At 37.2% G+C, this 19,794-nt stretch overlaps 1 protein-coding gene across 4 annotated transcripts in view; it reads right to left on the bottom strand.

Annotated features, from left to right (window-relative positions):
* Positions 1-19,794, bottom strand: part of CFAP99 (cilia and flagella associated protein 99) — a 55,355-nt gene that overhangs the window by 24,485 nt on the left and 11,076 nt on the right. For 3 of the 4 annotated variants that reach the window (XM_029962928.1, XM_029962922.1, XM_018088750.2), the window contains 5 exons: positions 16,709-16,853; positions 14,617-14,711; positions 8,440-8,552; positions 6,287-6,467; positions 2,266-2,346 (listed from right to left, as the gene is read on the bottom strand). In XM_029962928.1, coding sequence (XP_029818788.1) covers positions 2,266-2,346; positions 6,287-6,467; positions 8,440-8,552; positions 14,617-14,711; positions 16,709-16,853 — 615 coding nt within the window. The remainder of the gene's footprint in view (positions 1-2,265; positions 2,347-6,286; positions 6,468-8,439; positions 8,553-14,616; positions 14,712-16,708; positions 16,854-19,794) is intronic. The other variant, XM_029962931.1, reaches the window with a different exon arrangement.

Raw genomic sequence — 19,794 nt, 5'->3', positions numbered from 1 at the left:
GACGCAGCACCTTGCACTTGGTCTCGTTAAACCTCACAAGATTCCCATGGGCCCAATTCTTGAGCTTGTCAGGTCCATCTGGATGGCATTACATCCTTCAGGAGTGTCAACTGTACCACTCAGCTTGGTGTCATCAGTAAATATGCTGAGGGTGCACTTGATCCCTTCATCTCTGTCGTTAATGAAGACATTAAATAACACTGGCCCCAAGACGGACCCTGAAAGCTTGACTTAGTATTTATATGAATTTTCATTCTTGATTAAAGACTTGAAGTAAGCAACTCTTGCTTTTCTACACAGTTCTGCGTGGTTGTATCCTCTGCACAGGGCATCAGGCCTTTGACAGGTCCATCTGTATGAAACGTTGCTCATCCAGATTTCAACTTAAAAGCATCATACTTATCCATGGCACATGAGTACCATTGGTAGTAACTGTTTCCACATAGCTGACAAACAGTGGCTTTGTTTTTGAGTTACATTAGAAGATTATGATCAGGGGATCACAGCACCAGGGGTTGCTCCAATGGGCACACCTCTGGCAGTAATCCCCTCTGTCATTTTAAAGAGGGAAGCGCAGGCAACCATGTTTCCAGTTTTTGTACATTTCTTTTGGTTGTAAACCAAATTCCTAATCAGAGCTGTGAAACACAGACTAGATTTTTCTAATGGCTTTCTGGGCAGCAGCTGATGACATCAGTGCTTCCATAACTGTCTGGAGTGTGGTTTCCAATGTTCTCACTCCTCACAGACGCTCAGACACGGTTCTTATAATGACAGCTACAGCTTCTGCAGAAATGCTACGAAACAAATGGCTTTTTTCATGCATATTTCTGTTAGGACCCATCATTTCAGCTTGTTTAGCAAATAGTCAAGGGAACTGACCTTTGTGAATGCTTTGGATGCCTTTTATAACATTTCCAGAGGCGGCAAAAGCTGCTGTTATTGCAGCTATAATTTCTGCAGTGGTTTTCCTTTGTTTCTTGTATTCATGCATTTTCTCTACTGAAGAATGTGGCTGGTTGTAAAGTGATTTTATAGTTGCCATAGATTTTTGACAATTTAGGCACTGTGACATTTAGCTTTTCCTTCCCGGTTTTTCTAAGAAGTTCGTAATGTACAAATAAGCACACAGACAAATAGAGATGTGCTTCCCCAACAACATGGGAATAACAAAAGAATAAAAAAATTAATGTTTTATTGTTTTATAATGAAATATCAAGCATAGGTAGTGTGATGGGCCAGCAAAAGGAATGCAAAGTTTATCCCCCTAGAATCTATCCCACATTAAAGCACTCACTATGGTCTCGGAACAGAATCCAATGCCCCTTTCACAAGGACATGAGGAGAGCCCAGAACAGTGATGAATGGACTTGTACTGGCCAGTGAAAACTAGAGTCAGGCATTTTCAGAATGGAGGTGTGAGAGTGCAGTTAAAAAGGAGTCACATGGCAATACCTTTTATCAAGCTTATACCATTATTTAATTGCATGTGGTGACTGCAGTGTGGGGAGGGAGAAAGAAAGTGGAAATGGACATTAAATTAATTCCTTTCCAAGGAGAAGATGATAACAATCTGCTTTAACTATGACAGGAGCTAAATCATTGAACAAGATTTGTGTCAAAGTTTGGATAAAATAACTGGATCTGTTTGTTTTTCCAGGCCTCCCTTCTCCTGCTCTCTTAACACACAGACCAGGTACAAGCCAGGATGACTTCCTGCTCTCTCAGCTGCTGAAGGAAAGAGTATGAAGTCTGCACAAAAAGAGAAGTCAGAGTCTGCTGATATTTTAAAACAGTGGATGATGACATGGTTATTTATCATTTACTACAGAAAACAAAAATATTGAACATATTTTGTAATTTGAAGCCTCAATTAATAACCAAATACCTTAAATATCCACATTTCTTGTGGGAGTAAAAGAACCATCAAACTACTTCAAGCTTGAGAAGACAAGGAAGTAATCATGTTTCTGCTGCCTTATATACCCACTTGCAAAATTTCTCATGTGGTACTTGTATAGTGACTAAAAGGTGTCACTTGCCTCAGACAATTAATAATAAAATAAAGAAGATGGAGAAAGGGTGCTAGAACAGAATAGAGGATACAAACTTCATGACTCTATAGAGAAAGAGCCACAGGTGCAAAATTTAGGTGCAAAAGCAGATACGTTTCAGATAAAGTTCTAAGACCTGTGAAGATGGAACAATACAGAAGAACAAGTTTAGAAGAAAGGAAGGAGTAGAACAAGAATATAATATACTTACGCTTGCTTTTTGGAAATTTTTATCTTTGATTTCCTCTAGTTGCTTTATTTCCTTTGGAGGTTTGTAGGTGCTTGGAGGAACCTACATTAAAAGAAAAAAATCTCTAGAACATAGGATATAAAATGTTCCAAGTAAAACATTCACTTTTACCATAGAACAGCAGCAATTATTTTTTAAATATTGATTCTTTTCTATTAGTGCCAGTGTAGAAGACAGGGATGGATTCCAATTAGCTGGAACTACCCAGGCTTTTCAGTCCTGTCTAATGTAATATAATCTCTGGTCAAATGAAAAAAAAATGTGAAACTAGTACAAGAAAGGCTAAAACAATAGTAAGTCCTATAGGCCCTATCAAAGGGGAAAAAAATGTTGCCAGAATGGGAACAGTTCTGTTTGACATCTCATAAACTTCAGTTTCACAGCACTGACAGCCACATAGGGCAGCTGAATAAAGCTAAGCTGTGGAGCTCTCCGGCACCCTGTGTGGTAGTAGCAACAAGTTACAGGGACTCCAACGAAGTTTAGGGAAGAGAAATCCTCTGAACTTTAATAAATATCCAGAAACTTCATTGTAACTGAGGAAGTCCTTGAGCTGAAATGGTGGGAGACTGAGAAGGCAGGTGGAGAAAGCAGCAGCTGTGCTTGTCCCATCCCTCTGGTCTTCCCAGACATCTGTGTTTAGCCACTGCTGGAAAACACACACTGGGCAAAATGGGCCTTTGCTCTGGTTTACCATGGCTGTCCCAATGTCCTTGTAAGGGAAAACCACTGGAGGTATGGATTAAATGTTTGGAGGCTGAGGACTGAAAGGGCCCTCCTAGCATTAATCAAAGATTTGGGAAAGCATTCACAGATCAGAAAGTGCTACAGCTAAAATGACCAGGAAGTGACTGTATGGCTGTCCTAGGGATCAACAGGAGACTAGGGCCTTTGGGGAGATTTCAAGATTTGCTTGAGCAACAAATTTTGACCAGAGCAAACTCTGAAAAAAGACTGGATGTCTCCTTCCTATGTGGGTGAGGTAGTCTGACAGTTTAGTGGGCATCTGCTTAAATGTTTATCTTGCTAAAAATGTTCTAGATCAATTAGAAGTTACAAAATTAATTAAAGAATTAATGGAGGAAATGTATAGTCTGTATTGTACTGGAGATCAGTTTAGGGAACATGTGAATCCCATCTAGCTTTATTGGACTATATAAAGAGCTGTGCTTTCAAAAAGTCTTGAATCTGATGGATTGTGATTCTGTGACTTTCCACTGCCTTTACTATGTGACATCTTTATCTGCAGCTACAATAAATGCACAAACAGAAGAAGCTAGCAATTAAATGCACTGGTGAGACTGCTCAAGTATTTTTGTGAGCTTTTTAAGTAAAGCAGAAATGAAAGTATTTTCCAGCAGTATCTAAGAATTTTTATTATGCTTTCATAGATGGAGAAATTAAAGCCCAGAGGATGTGCAAAGGGTTGCACATGCAGTGAGTATCAGTTTATTTCACTCTCCTTCCTAGTCATGTGCTTTACCTGCAAAACTGCACTCATCTGCCAATGTAAGCTGGAAATCTCTCCTCAGAAACAGCTATGCTTATTCCAAGTAATTTAAGGAGGAGACTTTTCAATCAGCTCTGTTTCAAAAACGTTCTTAGCCTTGTAATTCAGCCCTCAGACACCATGGTATGAGTACCAGGCAGACAGACAGGTAGGCAAATACAGCAATTACCCAGCTGCTGGAAGAGGATAAGAGGTCACTGTAAGTAAATTGTAAATTCCAGCAGCAGAGAGATCAAAAAGGCCAAACTATACCTACTTCATCCAAATGTGAAAAAAGAGGGCTGGGAGTAAGACACCAACCTTGCTTTCCCTCTCCAGCCAGTGGTCAAGCTCACACAGGCTGTGTGGATATCCCTTAACCAGAGGTTTATTTTGGGAGTAGGTACCACAAGAAGTTTAAGGAAGAACAAAATTATTAATTGCTCTAAACTTTCATCACTCTTTTTTAAAAGTTATTGTTGTAAGGTGGACAAGGACAAGCTAATGCAATGCTATTATATTAAGGGTTTCTATTTTTATACATATAAGATCATAAATCTATTGTTTGGTCTCTATATTTGCAAACAAAATCCTCTGTATTGCTTAAATTATTTCACCCATTTAATTATTTTAAACAATCAGCAATTTCTTTCATGAAGCACAGCTGAAATAATAAGGAAAATATCTAAAAAATACATTAAATTTGGCTGAAAGGCATTACAATAACATCCCAGTGCAGCCTTTTTGTTTTTTAAAATATATTCTTGGTTTTTAGAAAATCTAAAAATAAAATCATTGCATAATCTTATTGTTCTGGTACAGTGCTGATACTAAAAGAATGGATTTTATTTGTCACTCTAGGCCAAGATATCCAAGGAAGTTAAATGTGTCCAAATAATTTTGCATGTTATCAGGTTTAAGCACCTGTCTCTATTTGTCTCCTTTGAAAACTTCAAGGCAAAGCACTCCTTTGTAGAATTGTATTTATGAATGTGTGAGTGCATATGTGCATACTTGTGTCTGCATCCATGTGCAAAGGCCAGTGGAAACAAGAATTTATAATATTTAGACCAAATATTTAGAGTGAGTAGTTTCATTGTTAAATTTCAAAAATAAACTCTCACTTTACTGACTCTTGCCATCTGAGCTTGTCTTTTCAGTCTCTCTTCCTTTCAGGATGTGAAATGGTGATACTGATAACAATATGGCAAATTAAAGTGAAGCTTAATTTGCTGAGATAGGCACAGAAACGAGTACAACATGTGTCACTACTACACTATTGGTTTTAGATCCACACAAGCTTTAAATTTGCAGACCTGGCCAGAATGTAAACCAAATTTAGTATAATCCTAACACCCCAAATGAACTTCACTAAATGCATCTGTGTTAAAGCAAATTTATTCTAAGAGGGGCTGCACAGCATAAAGGTTCTAAAATGACAGCAACATGACTCATTCCTATACTGATTAAGTAGTTATTAAATGCAGTTTTTCAGGGCCTGGTATTAAGCTATTTCAATGTAAAATCCCATTAACTGTATAACACAGTACCATTAAATTGCTCTGCCATCCTAAGATGTAAATGGTTTCTAAGAGCATTCAACACATATATTATTTAAAACCTGAAGTGCTAATACAAGGTGGCAGATAATGCCCAAATCTATGATTTCCAAGCTCACTTCCCACTGCATTTGAATACAGATGGATTTGGAGTCCTTATTAAGTTACTCACAGCAGCTTGATCCCAGATCCTGTTTGCTTTACCCCAGAGAGATAACTTAAAACCAGTTGTGGGTCTCTGATTTGTACCAGTGTAACTGAACCACAATCTGAGATAATCAGTAAAATAACAACTTAGTATTTCAAAGATACATCTAGTCTCATTTGAGGATGAGCAATGAATTTAAACTCAAAAAATTTTTATTTCAGAGAGTCAGCACTAATGCAGTTAGAAAGAAATAAAATTCCACCCTCAAGGAGGAGCTGCAAACCTAGAGTCCACCTCATTTCCAGTTAAATTGCTTTTCTGTTTATTTTAATGAGAGTTCATCTACAAAAAAATCTAAGTTAATAAAACATTTTCATTTCAATGTTCTTTTCTTACCTGCTTCGGTGCATTATCCAAAGCAAGCATCTTACAAAGCCAAGGACTATCAGAAACACTTGTATCAATGCTGCCATCAATTTATACCCATTTTGTAATTCTACCTCTGAAAGTCACAAAATGACTACAAGAACCAACCTTTTCCCTTTCCTCTGTTTGGCTTACCACTTGCTTCCACAACATTCACTGAAATGAAAAGAATTAGTTTATCGGTGGATTTTTTAGAAATCTGACCTTCAATAACATAGATTATTGCCAAAGTCCTTTTTGATCTGTCAAAGGTTGTAGATTTTCTATTCTCACTTAAAAGAGGTTATTAACTCCCCTACCAAGATTTTGTGCACAAGCATACAAAAAATTTAGAGTTTTTCAAATCATAAATCAACTTACAGGTCGTCTTTTTTCCAGTACTGGCAGATGTGTTGGCAGAGGTAGAGGAATGGCACGTGGTTTGGGCACAGTCAAATTAAATTCCTTTGGCTGAGTGACTTTAGAAGTCTTGACAGTGGTAGCACAATTATTTAATTTATTTGTTAGTTGTTCAATCAGTTGCTGGACTTTTGGCTGCCATCTTCAAATAAAAACAGAATTTTCAATTTTATTTTATTTTTTTTTAATTTCATACAAACTTACACACTATTTGAGGTTGGCATGGGTGCAAATTCTGTAAGGCTTTCAGCCATTCAATTTTGATAAAACTGGTCTATGAATCTGTATTCAGGATTTAGTTGCACTGTGTTACTTGACCTCTTGATAGATGCTGGTCCATTCAGATTACTACTGGTGAAATAGCCACAGTTTTTACAGACTAAGCAACTATTCCTTGCTGCCAGTTCGTTTTGCAACAGGACCAGACTATGAATCAGAAAAGCAGCTGTCATAAGCTAATTACACACTTAACACACTTAAATGAAGAGACTACGAACAAACAGTGGTCTGAATAATGTCACTTGTACCAACCAACAGAGCACACACAAATCAATCTCAAAGCACAGGCAGTTCTAGTAGAAAAGATAGAAAGATGTAAGGAGTTCCTTGAGTTAGCAAATGAACCCTCAGTGAACCCTGGGGGCAGCCAAGATTATTTTTTCTCTGTGTTTGCATTTGGACTTGTATGAAGGTTCAAAATTCTTCCAAGGAATGACAGGAAGGGGCATATTAAAGGTAAGACACAAACAGTGTACTGTCATTACAGGAGGAGCCTTGCAAGTAACTTGTGCAAGTGATGAAGCTCCACTAAAATAAATAGGACTCTTTATATCAACATAATTGGCATTAGAAAGAGGAACACAAAGACATATGTAAAAGAATTTCCACTACTGAACTGACTAAACTCATCAATGCATCCTCAGCCCCCTGAAGGAAGTTTCAAACCCAAGAACCAAGTCTGGTCTTTAACATTCTTGTATCACTTACATTTACCACTTCTAGGCAAAACACAATTCATTCCACTGAGTGGAACTGACTGTGAAGGACAGCTCCAATAAGCTGAGTGCTACTGAAACAAGCAGTGGCCTAAGCATCTGCCTGCATGCATGTGAACATATAAAAATGGTGTGAATATGGATGTGTACCTCTATCTCTACCTCTCTATCTGTATCTTTACAGTATTGTAAGCATATGTTGTAATTAGAGTCACTACACTGGAGTATTTGAGTCAAATTCTGACTTCAAATATATCCATCCCTGTGGTTCCTGTAGAAGTCAGTAAAATTCAGAGTAGTGCAAGCCAAATCTATGCTGTACATTTGCTGGAGTGCTCATAAACTGCACAGTATGAAAGGATTAATTCTAGTGTGACTCTGATATGGCAGAACCAGATGTAAACTCTTTTTCAGCTGACATTGTTTGTAGCATGTTTTTGTCTAACAGTGCCTGCCATCATCTGGGTTAATCTATACTGTTCTGGATAAAACCAGTGAAAAAGTGACCCAGTAGGCTGCAGAGCTGATGTTTGCCCATGGAACATGGAAATGTTCCAGTCTGGCAAGGGTCCTGTTGCTACTTTATCACCACCCAACCAGTGTGTAGACGCACCTGGCACCTCAGAGCATTTAAGCTGTTAAATGATGCTGTAACTGTGTAAATAAATAATAATTTTAGAAGACTTGTTTACATGCTTATCTGATTTGCTCAGAAGGGATTTTACGACCATCGGCATAAACAAGTCTGTGCATAAAGCCAAACTCAGAGAAGTCAAACATCATTTTTTCAAATGCCTAATGTCACAGATGTTGAAGTGACTTATGAGGCATGACTCTAACTCGGTAAGATAATTTGAACCTTCTATCTTTTTTTTTTTTCAGATTATGATGTTTGATATATTCAGGGGCACCAGGGAGTACATGTACAACAGCTGTGAAAGAACTTTTCTATGACAGAACCTTGCCTCTGGGTAAGTAAAAGGGATCACTAAAGTCTCATGAAGACAAGAAGAGAGACTTCAACAGGAGAAACACTTTAACAGAAAACTCAGCTTTCAGGGTAAGCCTTCCCCAGCTTTTAAACTTTAAGCTGGCTAGAAACTACTAAGTTCTACTTACCTTAGCAGTGGATCAATCAAATTCTCTTTTACATACAGTGAATCGTAGAAGTGACTCCATTCATCTTTTATCCATGTGTTCAAATGCAATTTATTGAAGAAGAATCTAAGAAACTAATAATAAGTGGTTTATTTTTAACTATGAATACTGAAGATATGGTGTACTTAAGACCACAAAAAGATAGCTGTTTCTATTACAGACACTGCTGAAGAGCTAGCTTGTATTTTACTTTGAAATTATAATCATAGGTGCTCAGTATTTTTCAGTTCTTCTTAGTTGGTGCACACTCCCATGTCTTTCAGCCCTATTTTGTGAAACACCAATAGATACTAAAATATTTTAGTGGCAAAAAAATTGTCTAGAGGCTACAACATACAGATGTGTTGGTTCATCTTTAATTTGCTTCAAACACTGTGAAAAAACAGTTTTTATTCAAAATTAATTACTACTGGAATACTCTGATTTTTAGTATAATTTTACAATAGAGTTTCAGAGTTTAATATACCCAGAGTCAAGTTCTGATTACTTATTACTAGAGGATCCATGGAGCCCAGAAACCTGTCAGGCCTGGCACTGCACCTGAATTACTTAAATTCTTTTCATCTCCCTGGGAACTGCGCAGGGAGAATTGCTGAAAACTATAGTAAATGTTATACAGTATATTTTCTTCTTTTATTGGAATATAATTATTTGTCATATTCTCATTAAACTAGAAGACTGAAATTTGGCACACTTATACATTGTATGGTTCTACATGCTGGAGGAATAGCAACTAACATTTGAACTTTTGTTTGCCACTGCAGTTCACCAGAAGGTCAAAAGCTTTTCTCTAAATCTTGAACTATTCAACTGGCCTTTTGAAACACTCTTGAAAAATGGCACTCAGATTCAGCCTGTATCACTTACAGCAATATAAATTCCAAATTTGAACATTAGCTCTTTCATGAAAATTCTTGGAAATGAAAGTACAAGCATCATGCTGAAACAGTCACAGTAAGAGAAAAAAGCACACTAAATAATATTGATCATGAGACATCCTGGGAAGCAGTGTGCAGTCATTCTGAGAAGCTTCCAGTGGAGACTTGCAGAGCTTAGCTTAGACTCGGCATCAGCCCCATCTTGAGTTGGTTTCTACAGAACCATAAAGCTCTTTGTATTGAGTTTTTAGTTCTGCAAGACTACCAAGGAGCTTCTTAATTCAAATGTGGCTCCAGGCACAAGGTGCCTCAGAGCTCTGTGAATAATTCAGCTACAAACCATTCAGATTTGACTCAAGGTGTTTGCTGCAGATGTGCAACAGGTGTAGAAAGCCTTCTACTTGAAATCTATAGTCTTTATATGACAATTTCCAAGGAATTAATTTGTAAATTTAGCCTTATTTTCATCTATTGTGCTTTTGGTAGTCAAAAGACTAATCAATGCTGCAGGACTAGAAGAATATTACCCCCTTGGATTCCCATTCTTGCCTAGAAACTACTGCTTCTCCCCAAAACTGCAGATGCTGGCTTATCAGCACATCACCCAAAAAAAGATCTTTCATCCCTAAAAGCATGACTATAAACTAAGTGTTGAATTGTCAAGAAGTTGGGTTTTTTGGTGCTGCCAGATTCCATGGAGTTTGCAAAGTATATGGTAAGGGATGCATTTCATCCCATCGGTCTTTGTCCAAGTCATTCATTGTCCTTATGGAGGATCTTCCTCTGTAGCACTTGCATATTGGATTAAATTTGTCCCCTAACATAGTAATTTGTACTTATGCAATGTATAAATAAAATGTCAGAAGTCTAGACAGAGTTCATACCCTCTACCAGAACAGAGGCACTTTACAGACACTGTTTCTACCAGTCATTGTAACAAAATTTCACATCCAGTTATCCCAGCAGTTATGTGTGATTACAGACCCCGTGAACAGGTCCCCTGCTCCAGAACTCTTCCCACCTTACAGAAGGCCCTGACTACACAGAAAGTTTATAATAACCATGGTTTTAAACCCATCTAAACAAGTGTATAACAGGAATGAATTGATCATGAGCTGATACACTTAAAATGAATCAGACCCTGAGATTTGAAGCTGGTTTCAAATTTCTAGATATTCAAAGAGCTCACAGAAGAAGCTGATGCAGAAATACTGCAGGTGGTGATTTGTAAATCCTCCAGTTTTCTTTCACTAGCTTCCACTAAGTTAGACGACTCCTGCTCTGTTTCCCCCTCAGTATTCCTCTTTATAACTAGCCCACCCTAAGAAGCTTCATTCAATTTTCTACTTCAGTGGCATGTGAGACTACACCTCTGAATTGTTGTTTCAGCTCTCCCTGACTCTCTGCCTCCTAAATATGTGCTGTAACTATCTTTTACAAAGTACAACTCAACTGCCACTTCAAGATGAAGAGATGAAACAATAAAAAAGGCTCACAGTGATTTCTATCTGTTGTATTTAACAGCTGGCTGTTACCTCTTTGAGGCCTCCTACTGCAACACCAGTCCTGGACTGGTTATTAACATTTCTCCCTGTATTAAGACAAATGCGTAATCATGTGATTGACACATCTCTGATGTACTCCTGAGGTACAGAGAATGGTTAGCTGTGTAATCAGATATCAATACTGTGACGTATATTTTTGTACTGTTTTAGTCACAGTCCCCAAAGCAATGCTACAATAAGTATATGCCACAATATGCATCATACTAGAGAATACTTGGAATGCAGCCCCGGAACGGTCATCGAGGCACTGCAGGGATTGCAAATGGCAATGCAGGATGACTGGACATCCTCTCTGACCAGAGTGTGTCTGAACCAAAAGTCCACAGTCTTAGTTTTGGTAATCCCTATCACAGATGGTGAATGTTGGCAGAATAAGAGCCACGAAGCCATAGCACATTTTTTTTTTTTTTTTTTTTTTTTTTAACAACAGAAACTTCTGTGTTTTGTGAACTGAATTGCTAGAACAAATCCCTTATATTTCTATTTGGTCTTTGGCCACATGTGACACAGGTGGCAAACCAAGTATCAGAGGCCGTTGCTTTTATAGCAGCAAAATGGGGCATCTCAGATTTCTGTTTGGATTCTCTCAGCATCTGTCTCTTGAGAGAAGCCACTGGACAGTCATTTTGGTAACAGCATTATTCTGCTTGCTCTTCTATCTTGAATGTTCCAAAAGTTTCACTACTCACAGAGCATGGTAACCAAGTTTCATTTCCCTTTTAGAAGTGGTGGAATTACACCACAGGGAATTATGAAATGAACTGTACCCATTTTTACTACTTTAATGTACTCTGGCTGTAGTAGGACAAGTGTGTATAATTAAAGACTGGTTTTAATGCATTTTTCAGGTGGGCTGAATTAATACCTTGCTTTTGAGAATTTGAACATACCCTGCTAATATTCTTAATGCATTTTTACACAGTGGGATTGTACAGATTTCTGAAAAACAAATAAAAGGTGGGAAGTTTCCTCATTTGGTAATATCTTTACATCCATGTAAGCACTTGCAGAGCTGAAATGCTTATATTCACAATATATGCTCTTGACTCTTGATTTAAGGAAGTAACTGCAAGAAACAGCAGGTTCTGTTTCTCTATATATATCAGCCACTACCAGAGAACACTGTTACTGACCCAGCCAGGGCTGGTTTTACCTCCCATACACCATAAGGCTGATCTTGTCCTACTATTCCTACCTCATCATAATAGCTATTACAATGCCCAATTCTTATAGTGATATTCCTTTGAAGATCTCAGAAGTTCATTAGAACAGCTGTTAGAAGCAATCAGAACATGAAACAGAACAAAACAGGTTTTTAAATGCTAGAAACAAAACACTATGTATTTTGCATATTTTACAAGGCTATTAAGAAATTATAAAGCTATTTTCAGCTTCATATTGAATTTTTATTTCAATAGCATATTTTCTCTAATACACAAATCCTTACATTTTAAAATAAATATAGAACAACAACATGTATGAGTAATAGAACACAAAAATAGGCTTGAGCTAGCAATGCATGGCTACTAAAGTTAGAAAACTGAATTTTATCCTATGGCTCTGTAATTATACAACCATAAAGAATTTTTGCATGTATTTTTAATATTACAAAATAAGAGCTTGTGATTTTCTGTTCAAGCAGATGAACATGTGTGAGGCAGCATTACTATTCTGTCTGGATATTCTGCCTAAATGAACATATTTGAACTTGCATCAGACATAGGGAAACACTGCAACTTTGAGTTGAATGGATTCTGTCACACAGTCTTGTAAGAGAAAGGTCTTAAATCTCACACAGTTGATCACATTCACCTGAAGATTACTCCTGTGAGTAAGGTTCATCTCTGTGATTAAGAAAATTCCATTCAGCCTGTGACACACTGAATTTATTTTTTAATTACAGTAAATCTATCCTAGGTAAGTATATGTGAAAATTTTTTTAGTTATCTTAACTGAATGCAGACACAATAGTCATCAGGCAGAATCTACAGGTCAGCATCCTGAAGGAGAATCTCAGATTTCTGATAACTTTTGTTGCTAAGGCTGCAGATCTGCCTTCTGCTGTTTTTGTCTCTGTTGCTGGGGGGACCAAATGCTGCTTCTAAATCCTCTGCTGCAGGTGCATTAATATCATGAACCATCACTTTGGAGACAAAGAACCTCTTCTAATGCAAGAGAAGAAAAACTAGGTACCATGGTGATGAAGATCTGATAAGATACTTAAGCAAAGTTACATCTAAAGGAAGAAAAAGCAGGTGCATACCATTGGAAAACGCAGCACTTTCCTATCAGAAGAGTTATTCCAGACAAGGAAAGAGAAATTATCTAAAGTGGAACATCAGGGCACTGATGCTTAAGCCATATAAAGCTAGGTGAATGGAATCAACAAGGGATAACTGGCAGAAGTGGGAAAATTGTGTTGCTAGCTGAACGAGCTCAAGATGCACCCAATCCAGTGGCTCGTGTCTAAGATGTTTACCAAAGAAGGGGCTGGGAGGGCATTTTAGACAGAGTGATTTGTCTGTCTACCAGATTATGATAATTCTTCCAGCCACTTCTCTGTTCTTTCTGATAGTTAATGAAATATATAATTTTTGTCTCTGAATGGAATTAATAAAACCCATTCCACACTAAGTCCATCTAAAACCAGACAACCTAACCTGCTCTCTCCCTACATACTGCAAAGCAACTGTACTCGTTAAAGAGACACTGGCATCCACATGAACATTCGGATTAATCACTACAAGGATAAACCTTAGCCTTTTGACTATTAATTACTAAAATTTGCCTGTCTCTTTAATTCCATATTTGTTATTCAAACAGCGTGTTCAGACTATGCTTTGAAACATCTGGATGATCAAAGGTTACAGATGCTGTGTCACCAGTAATTTAATTTTTAGCCCATTTTCCTGGGAAAACAGGGTTTATGAGAAAGCATTGCCACTCAGTTTATCCCTCTGCCCCTCTTTACAACATAGCTTTTAGGATAACTAGCACTTTCAACCATTTTGAAAGAGAAGCAGAAGATATTTATATTGCTACAGATTTCATGAAAATTAGCAAACAAATAATGGAGTGACCCCCAAATTGGTGACTCCAGAAAAGGAAAGGCAGGCAGAACTTCCTTGTCCCGCTTTCTATTTGGCAGCAGTTGTTTTGACAATTGCATGTTGTACTGGGGCAATAATAGCTCCAAGTAAGCCATTGTTTTTTGGAGAGGAGAAAAAGTGATGGAAGCACAATAGGCTTGACAATGGAAGTGGTAGTGGGTTGTTCAGGGCGAAAAAGAACACTGATCAGCAGGAACTGCAGGTTTCAGTGCAGATTCATTGTGTATGGAAAAAACTTCTCCCGCCTCCAGTCAAGGAAGGAATGTGAGCAGAGGCAAGAGTAAGTGTGCAAGTTGGAGGGACAATTGCAAATCACATGAAGTGTAAATCGTGTGATTATTCTACCTTCTCAGATTATATAAAGTATATTTTAAATTGATCTTTGACTGAATATAAGAATCACCCCATAAGTATAGAAATTTAAGGCATTTGTGATAACAAATTACTAATTTAATTTCTGAATTTTAACAGCAAATAACTCTAATTTCTCAATTTAAGTTCTTCTCAAAATTGAGAAAAGTCATCTGATTACTCAAACAAAATGAAGAGATAATTATTTTTTTAGATGTTTTGTACTTTCATTACCTTTTGCATTTTTGCAGTGTCTAAGGACTTCACAATTCTGCTGAAGTGCTGAAGACCAAGCTCTTCTAGTTGAAAAGTAGCCAGATAACAGATAACTATCAAAAGATACATACATTTAAAATGCAGCAGGCAATTCTAATAAACCTATACTCAGCATACTCTGGGGTTTAGACTGTCACTTTAATTTTAACAGTTTTGATAGTGATTTTTTCAACATACTCTATTTTTAATGTTTTCAGAGAGGATGGCTCTTATTATTCTGTTCCAAATCCACAGTTTATTATACATAACAACATCATACATAACAAAAAGTTTATACATAAAATTTCGTATTTATTTTACTGTTTTTCCCAAGTGACCACTTTGCCTAAAATGTTGTAATCTTTGGGTTTTTTTCTTGGAAATAAAATCAGGTTTTTAAATTGGGAAATTCCAAACCTCACTCTTGCACCTCTCTCTGACAAGTACACAGTTTGATGATCTTTGAGTTCTTTTCTAACCTAAATGATTTATGATTCTGTTCTATGATACAGAAAGAAGCACAGTCAGTACTGTGAAATTTTTGCAGACCTGTAAAGTTCATGGGCTTCTGTATCAGCCTGCATTTGTTCACTCAGGCTTCACTTGCACTGCAGTGTTTTAGCTGCCACCAAACAGCAATGGTAAAATCAGTAAAGTCTGACCAATGTGCTGCAGCCAGCTGAGTGTATTGTCAGGCTTCAATCTCATGTGCTTTAGTATAGCAACATATTTAAGCAGTCTTAGCAGAATATACATTTATCTCCTACAAGCTTTATTAAATTCAAATCTGCTCACACATAGCAACAGCCTTTATAAGCAGCTTTGATCATTTAAGTGTCAATGCAGCTTGGCAAAGGGAATCACAAGCAGCTTAAAAAAATGTAAGCCAATGACCTTAAACTCTCAACTTGTTGATAAAGGAAAATTTTCTGGGGCCTCCCCTCTGCCTATGATTAATGGAAGCTTTTGAGTGGACCAGTCCTGACAATCCAATTATAGCAACACTCAGCTTAAAGATATAATTTATGTGCCCCAGACAATGAAAAACATGGCCCTGGAGAAATGGAGACAATGAAGCATTACCATTTAGAATAAACCCAATACACTAATAATTTTTTCCTTGACAGTTTAGGTTTCCTTCTGTTTGTTATTTGATTTACATTTCTGTACTTTTCCCGATTGTGACAGAAGCAACCAGAATTGCCATAAAAAATTTGTAGCTTTTAAAACATAAAATGTAGATATATCTATATGTTTACTGTATTTTTCAACCCCTTTGAATTGACTTTCCAATATACCCACAAAGCATCTGAACATATCTGACTTAGAGAAGCAATGCCAGTGTGACTTGTGATTCCAGCTTATTTAGGGACTTAATAAATCAACTTCAGAATGTGTGTATTAAATGCATAACATAAAAATATTTTTTAAATTAAATTTTAATGCACTTCCCAAAGTCTGAAAGAACTTTGGGAGTAGTAACTACCCTAATTAACTAGCTCATAGTATCAGATGTAGCTGTATTGGAACTGATTTTAACCAAGTAACTAACATAAGGAAACCAGTTGACTTCACTCATGGAGACAGACAGAAGTCTGTTTATGTCATTGTGACAGTCAGTAATGAAGATCCCCATGTATGGACAGAAACATCTGCCTATGGTGAGATGTGCTGTTCCTCAGCAGACAGAGCTTTGTTAGTTTTGTGTCTGAATGGCAGAGGTAATAGGTTGCATAGAAGAGAATAAAGGGAAATCAGTGAAGAACATTTTTTAAAGGGATGGTTAAATGTCTAAGATGCTTCTTCCAGCCAGTGATGCTTTTTCCACCTGCATCTTACCTGACTTTCTTAGGTAAAATTCCAGTTAACACCTGTAGGAATCCAGACTAAATAACAATTTCAACTTTTAGACTTTACATTGTAAGGACATTGGAAAATGTCCTGTATTTCATACTGCACCAGGCACAATGACAATGCTCCGAATGTAATATAATACTAAGATCTGTGCTAGTAAAAAGATATTTTTTAAAGTTTTGTGCTAAACACATTTGGTGTTGTAAAAACAACTCACCTATGTAGAGATTACGCTCAGGAATCAGGCAGTATCTCCCATCCTCAGCATAAAAGGCATTGACTACAACATCCAATAAGGATTTATATTCTGTGCATCCTGCTAGTGTATCCAATACAAATTTTTCTTCTGTCATCTTAAGAGTCTATAGATACACAAAATTAATAATGATTAATGTATTCTGGAAAGAAAATGTTTGTTGTGTACAAAAAGTACAATAATTTTGAAGTAAGTTGAAAACAGGAATAATGAACAGCAGTGCCCTTGGTAGGGCTGATGCTCTTCTAATGCTGTCAAATATGGGCAGTCCCAGCAAACTAATGGCCCTTGTTAAGGAAAATGTGACCTTCCCCAGTGTTAAACATTCAGTTTATTTGCTGACATACACACTGAGTTAAAGCCCTTGACGTGTGAATGTCAGCAGTTAATGCAAGAAAATCTGAAGTCTCTGAGCTATGAGCAATGGTTAACTTAGGCAACTGTATGAGAAAGTTTCAGCAAAAGTTTGGTTTTCCCATAGGAAACCTGTCCTTTGTCAGCGAAGTCTGTGCTACTTAGGGAGACTAAATTGAGGGGAGAAGCTGAACAGGGATTATGGACAAGACTCTTCATTATTCCTGAAACCTAAGTTTGGAGAGTATGACCAATTTAAACAACTTGTGAGTGCCAGGATTCTTTTTAATGCAGACTGTTTCTTATCCAGCTATGCTCTAGGTCTCTTATAACATTCATGCAATACCACAAGAGAATAGGAGAATCAGATGCTCACTGAATGCCTTTTGCATCCTACCACGTAGTCCCTTTAAAAAGTTTGAAAGCTCCTGAACTTTACAAAGAGTTTCAGTCATAATAAATAACCTGTGGAATATCTGTTACTGTATGAGATAAACCTCTAGTATGAACCACCTTTAAACAGTGCAATAAAATCTGAGGCCCAGAACAGTTTATTACATGAATTGAAAAAGGACAGCCATGCAATGACAAAATGACAAACAATAATGATCCTTTGATTTAAGGGGGTTAGACAAGAAGTCAAGAAGAAAGCTAAGTGCCTCTTCTGAAAACACATAGTCCACATTTGATATAAGATCTCTCCCACAGCTCTGAAATGTGGGAACAATTGAACTGCAATAATATATCAGATGAGAGGTTCACCTTGCCTAGGAGGCTCTCTGCTACCCTCTTGATAGCTTTATTTCCCTAATGTGATTCATTTTTAGTTTAAGGGTATTATTAGAGGCTGCTGGATGGAACTGTGTGAGTTTTCTGATGTATGACACTATACAGGTCTTCGAGACCAAGCACATACCAGGCAAAACTTTAAAGTTACAGTTCTAATATTTAAATGTAAAAAATAATGGGGAAGTATTCAAAGTGTTATTTTCTCAGGTTGTCCTTCAGAGCAAGCATAAGTTTTTTCACTACTCCTGCTCAAAAGCCAGGTTTTATTCCTTCCAATTTGTGCATATCACCAGAAAAAAAACAGAGGAAAGAGACTGAATGCATCTGAAAATTTTCCAAAACCAAAAAAAAAACACTGATGGGAAGCACTTGCTAAGCACTGAGAATTGTTGTGAGGCACAAGTCCATTCCAAATAAACCTTTTATGGATGAAGATTTATGGAAGTTCTTTCATAAAACTAACAAAGAAAATCCAGAAATCTAAGCCCCCCCTAAATGATCAAATATATATATCCCAAATTTGATATGAGATATCGAAGCATTCACCACAAAAGGCAAAAGCAAACCTAAATAACTGAACTGGAAAAGTGAGAGAGGATGCACTTCCAGTAAAAGTAGGATTGTGACATTTTTAATCTAAAATAATTGGTCTCCTTGAGCAAATGCTCTTGTTCATGAACAGATCAATCTGCAGAAAACAGCAGATCTGGAAATAAACAGAAAGTCCATAGTAAAACTGGTCAAGCTCATTGGAAACAAGCCCAAATAGAAACTCTCACAATTATCTCTGCTAGGAAGCTAGAATTTAAATTGTTTTCAAGATCTTTATTAGATTAGAATCTTTGCATTTGCCTTCTGTGTACTTTGATATGTCATACATGTATAAAGTGCTGCAGCAAACCTGTGCTTTTCAAAGGGACTTTGGAGACATGGCCAAAAGTAGATAAACAGATGATACCACCAGTGCCCAAATCATATCTCCCATACAGTAGAGACTGCAGCATAAAAATACAATGGCTTATTCACATTTATTTTACTTTTACTGCTCTGAGTTGACAAATCAGTCACAAGCTAAGTGTTAGAATAAACACAGAAGTAAGTGCTTACTCTTGCTTACTCCTTGAGCAAGAAAGTACAAAACCACTACATGGCCTCAAGCCAAGCAACAAGGGTACAGGAAAGGCAGCCTGGAGACAGCTCTGCCCCAGAACATCAGTACTGACTGGTAATTCTGTCAACCACAGGCCAAAAAGTCTTACCATGAAATATAATCAGTCAAATATGCTTTCAACCACAAAAGGTACTGAATGTTCTGTTCCTACATGTAAAAATTGAGAATAGTTAAGCAGCCTGCAGCTGTGTCATCTGAGGAAGTGATCTCATCAAAACTCATAATCAACTAAACAAGACTGGGAAGGAGGAGTACTTGGATAGGAAATCTCAAAGGTGAGCCAGTTGTTGGTTAAGCCCTGTGGATCATCTAGTGAGTCAAAAACTGAGTCAATGCTTTAAACCAGTTAGGATACTCTTTGCATAGAAAGTGCATTGTGTCCTCTACAAATTTCTTCAGGGATATTTAGAATTTATCTGTGTATCTCTGAAATAATATTTGCTTTGGGAAAGGAATATGTTGGGTTGGTGTAATTTCTGGCACTAATTCCTAAATGTATTCTTTCTGTGTGGCTTTATGTCAGTGAGATGTATTTCAGAGTGGGACAAATGATCCTGAAACAGTACAATATGACAGATTGTATGTTTATAGCACCTTTTGCATGAGGTTTTCAAAACACTTTACTAACATTAATTGCATTTAATGAGATTCCTTTTGGCTACTATTACTCTCCAAATGCAGGAACTATGGCATGGAGCAGGTAAGAGATTTGCCTCAGGCAGCGCTAAGTCAT

Source organism: Manacus vitellinus, unplaced genomic scaffold (assembly GCF_001715985.3).
Source record: "Manacus vitellinus isolate BGI_N305 unplaced genomic scaffold, ASM171598v3 scaffold_0_pilon, whole genome shotgun sequence".
Lineage (NCBI taxonomy): Eukaryota > Metazoa > Chordata > Aves > Passeriformes > Pipridae > Manacus > Manacus vitellinus.
The sequence above is the reverse complement of the archived record's forward strand: the minus strand, read 5'-3'. Positions and strand labels throughout refer to the sequence as shown.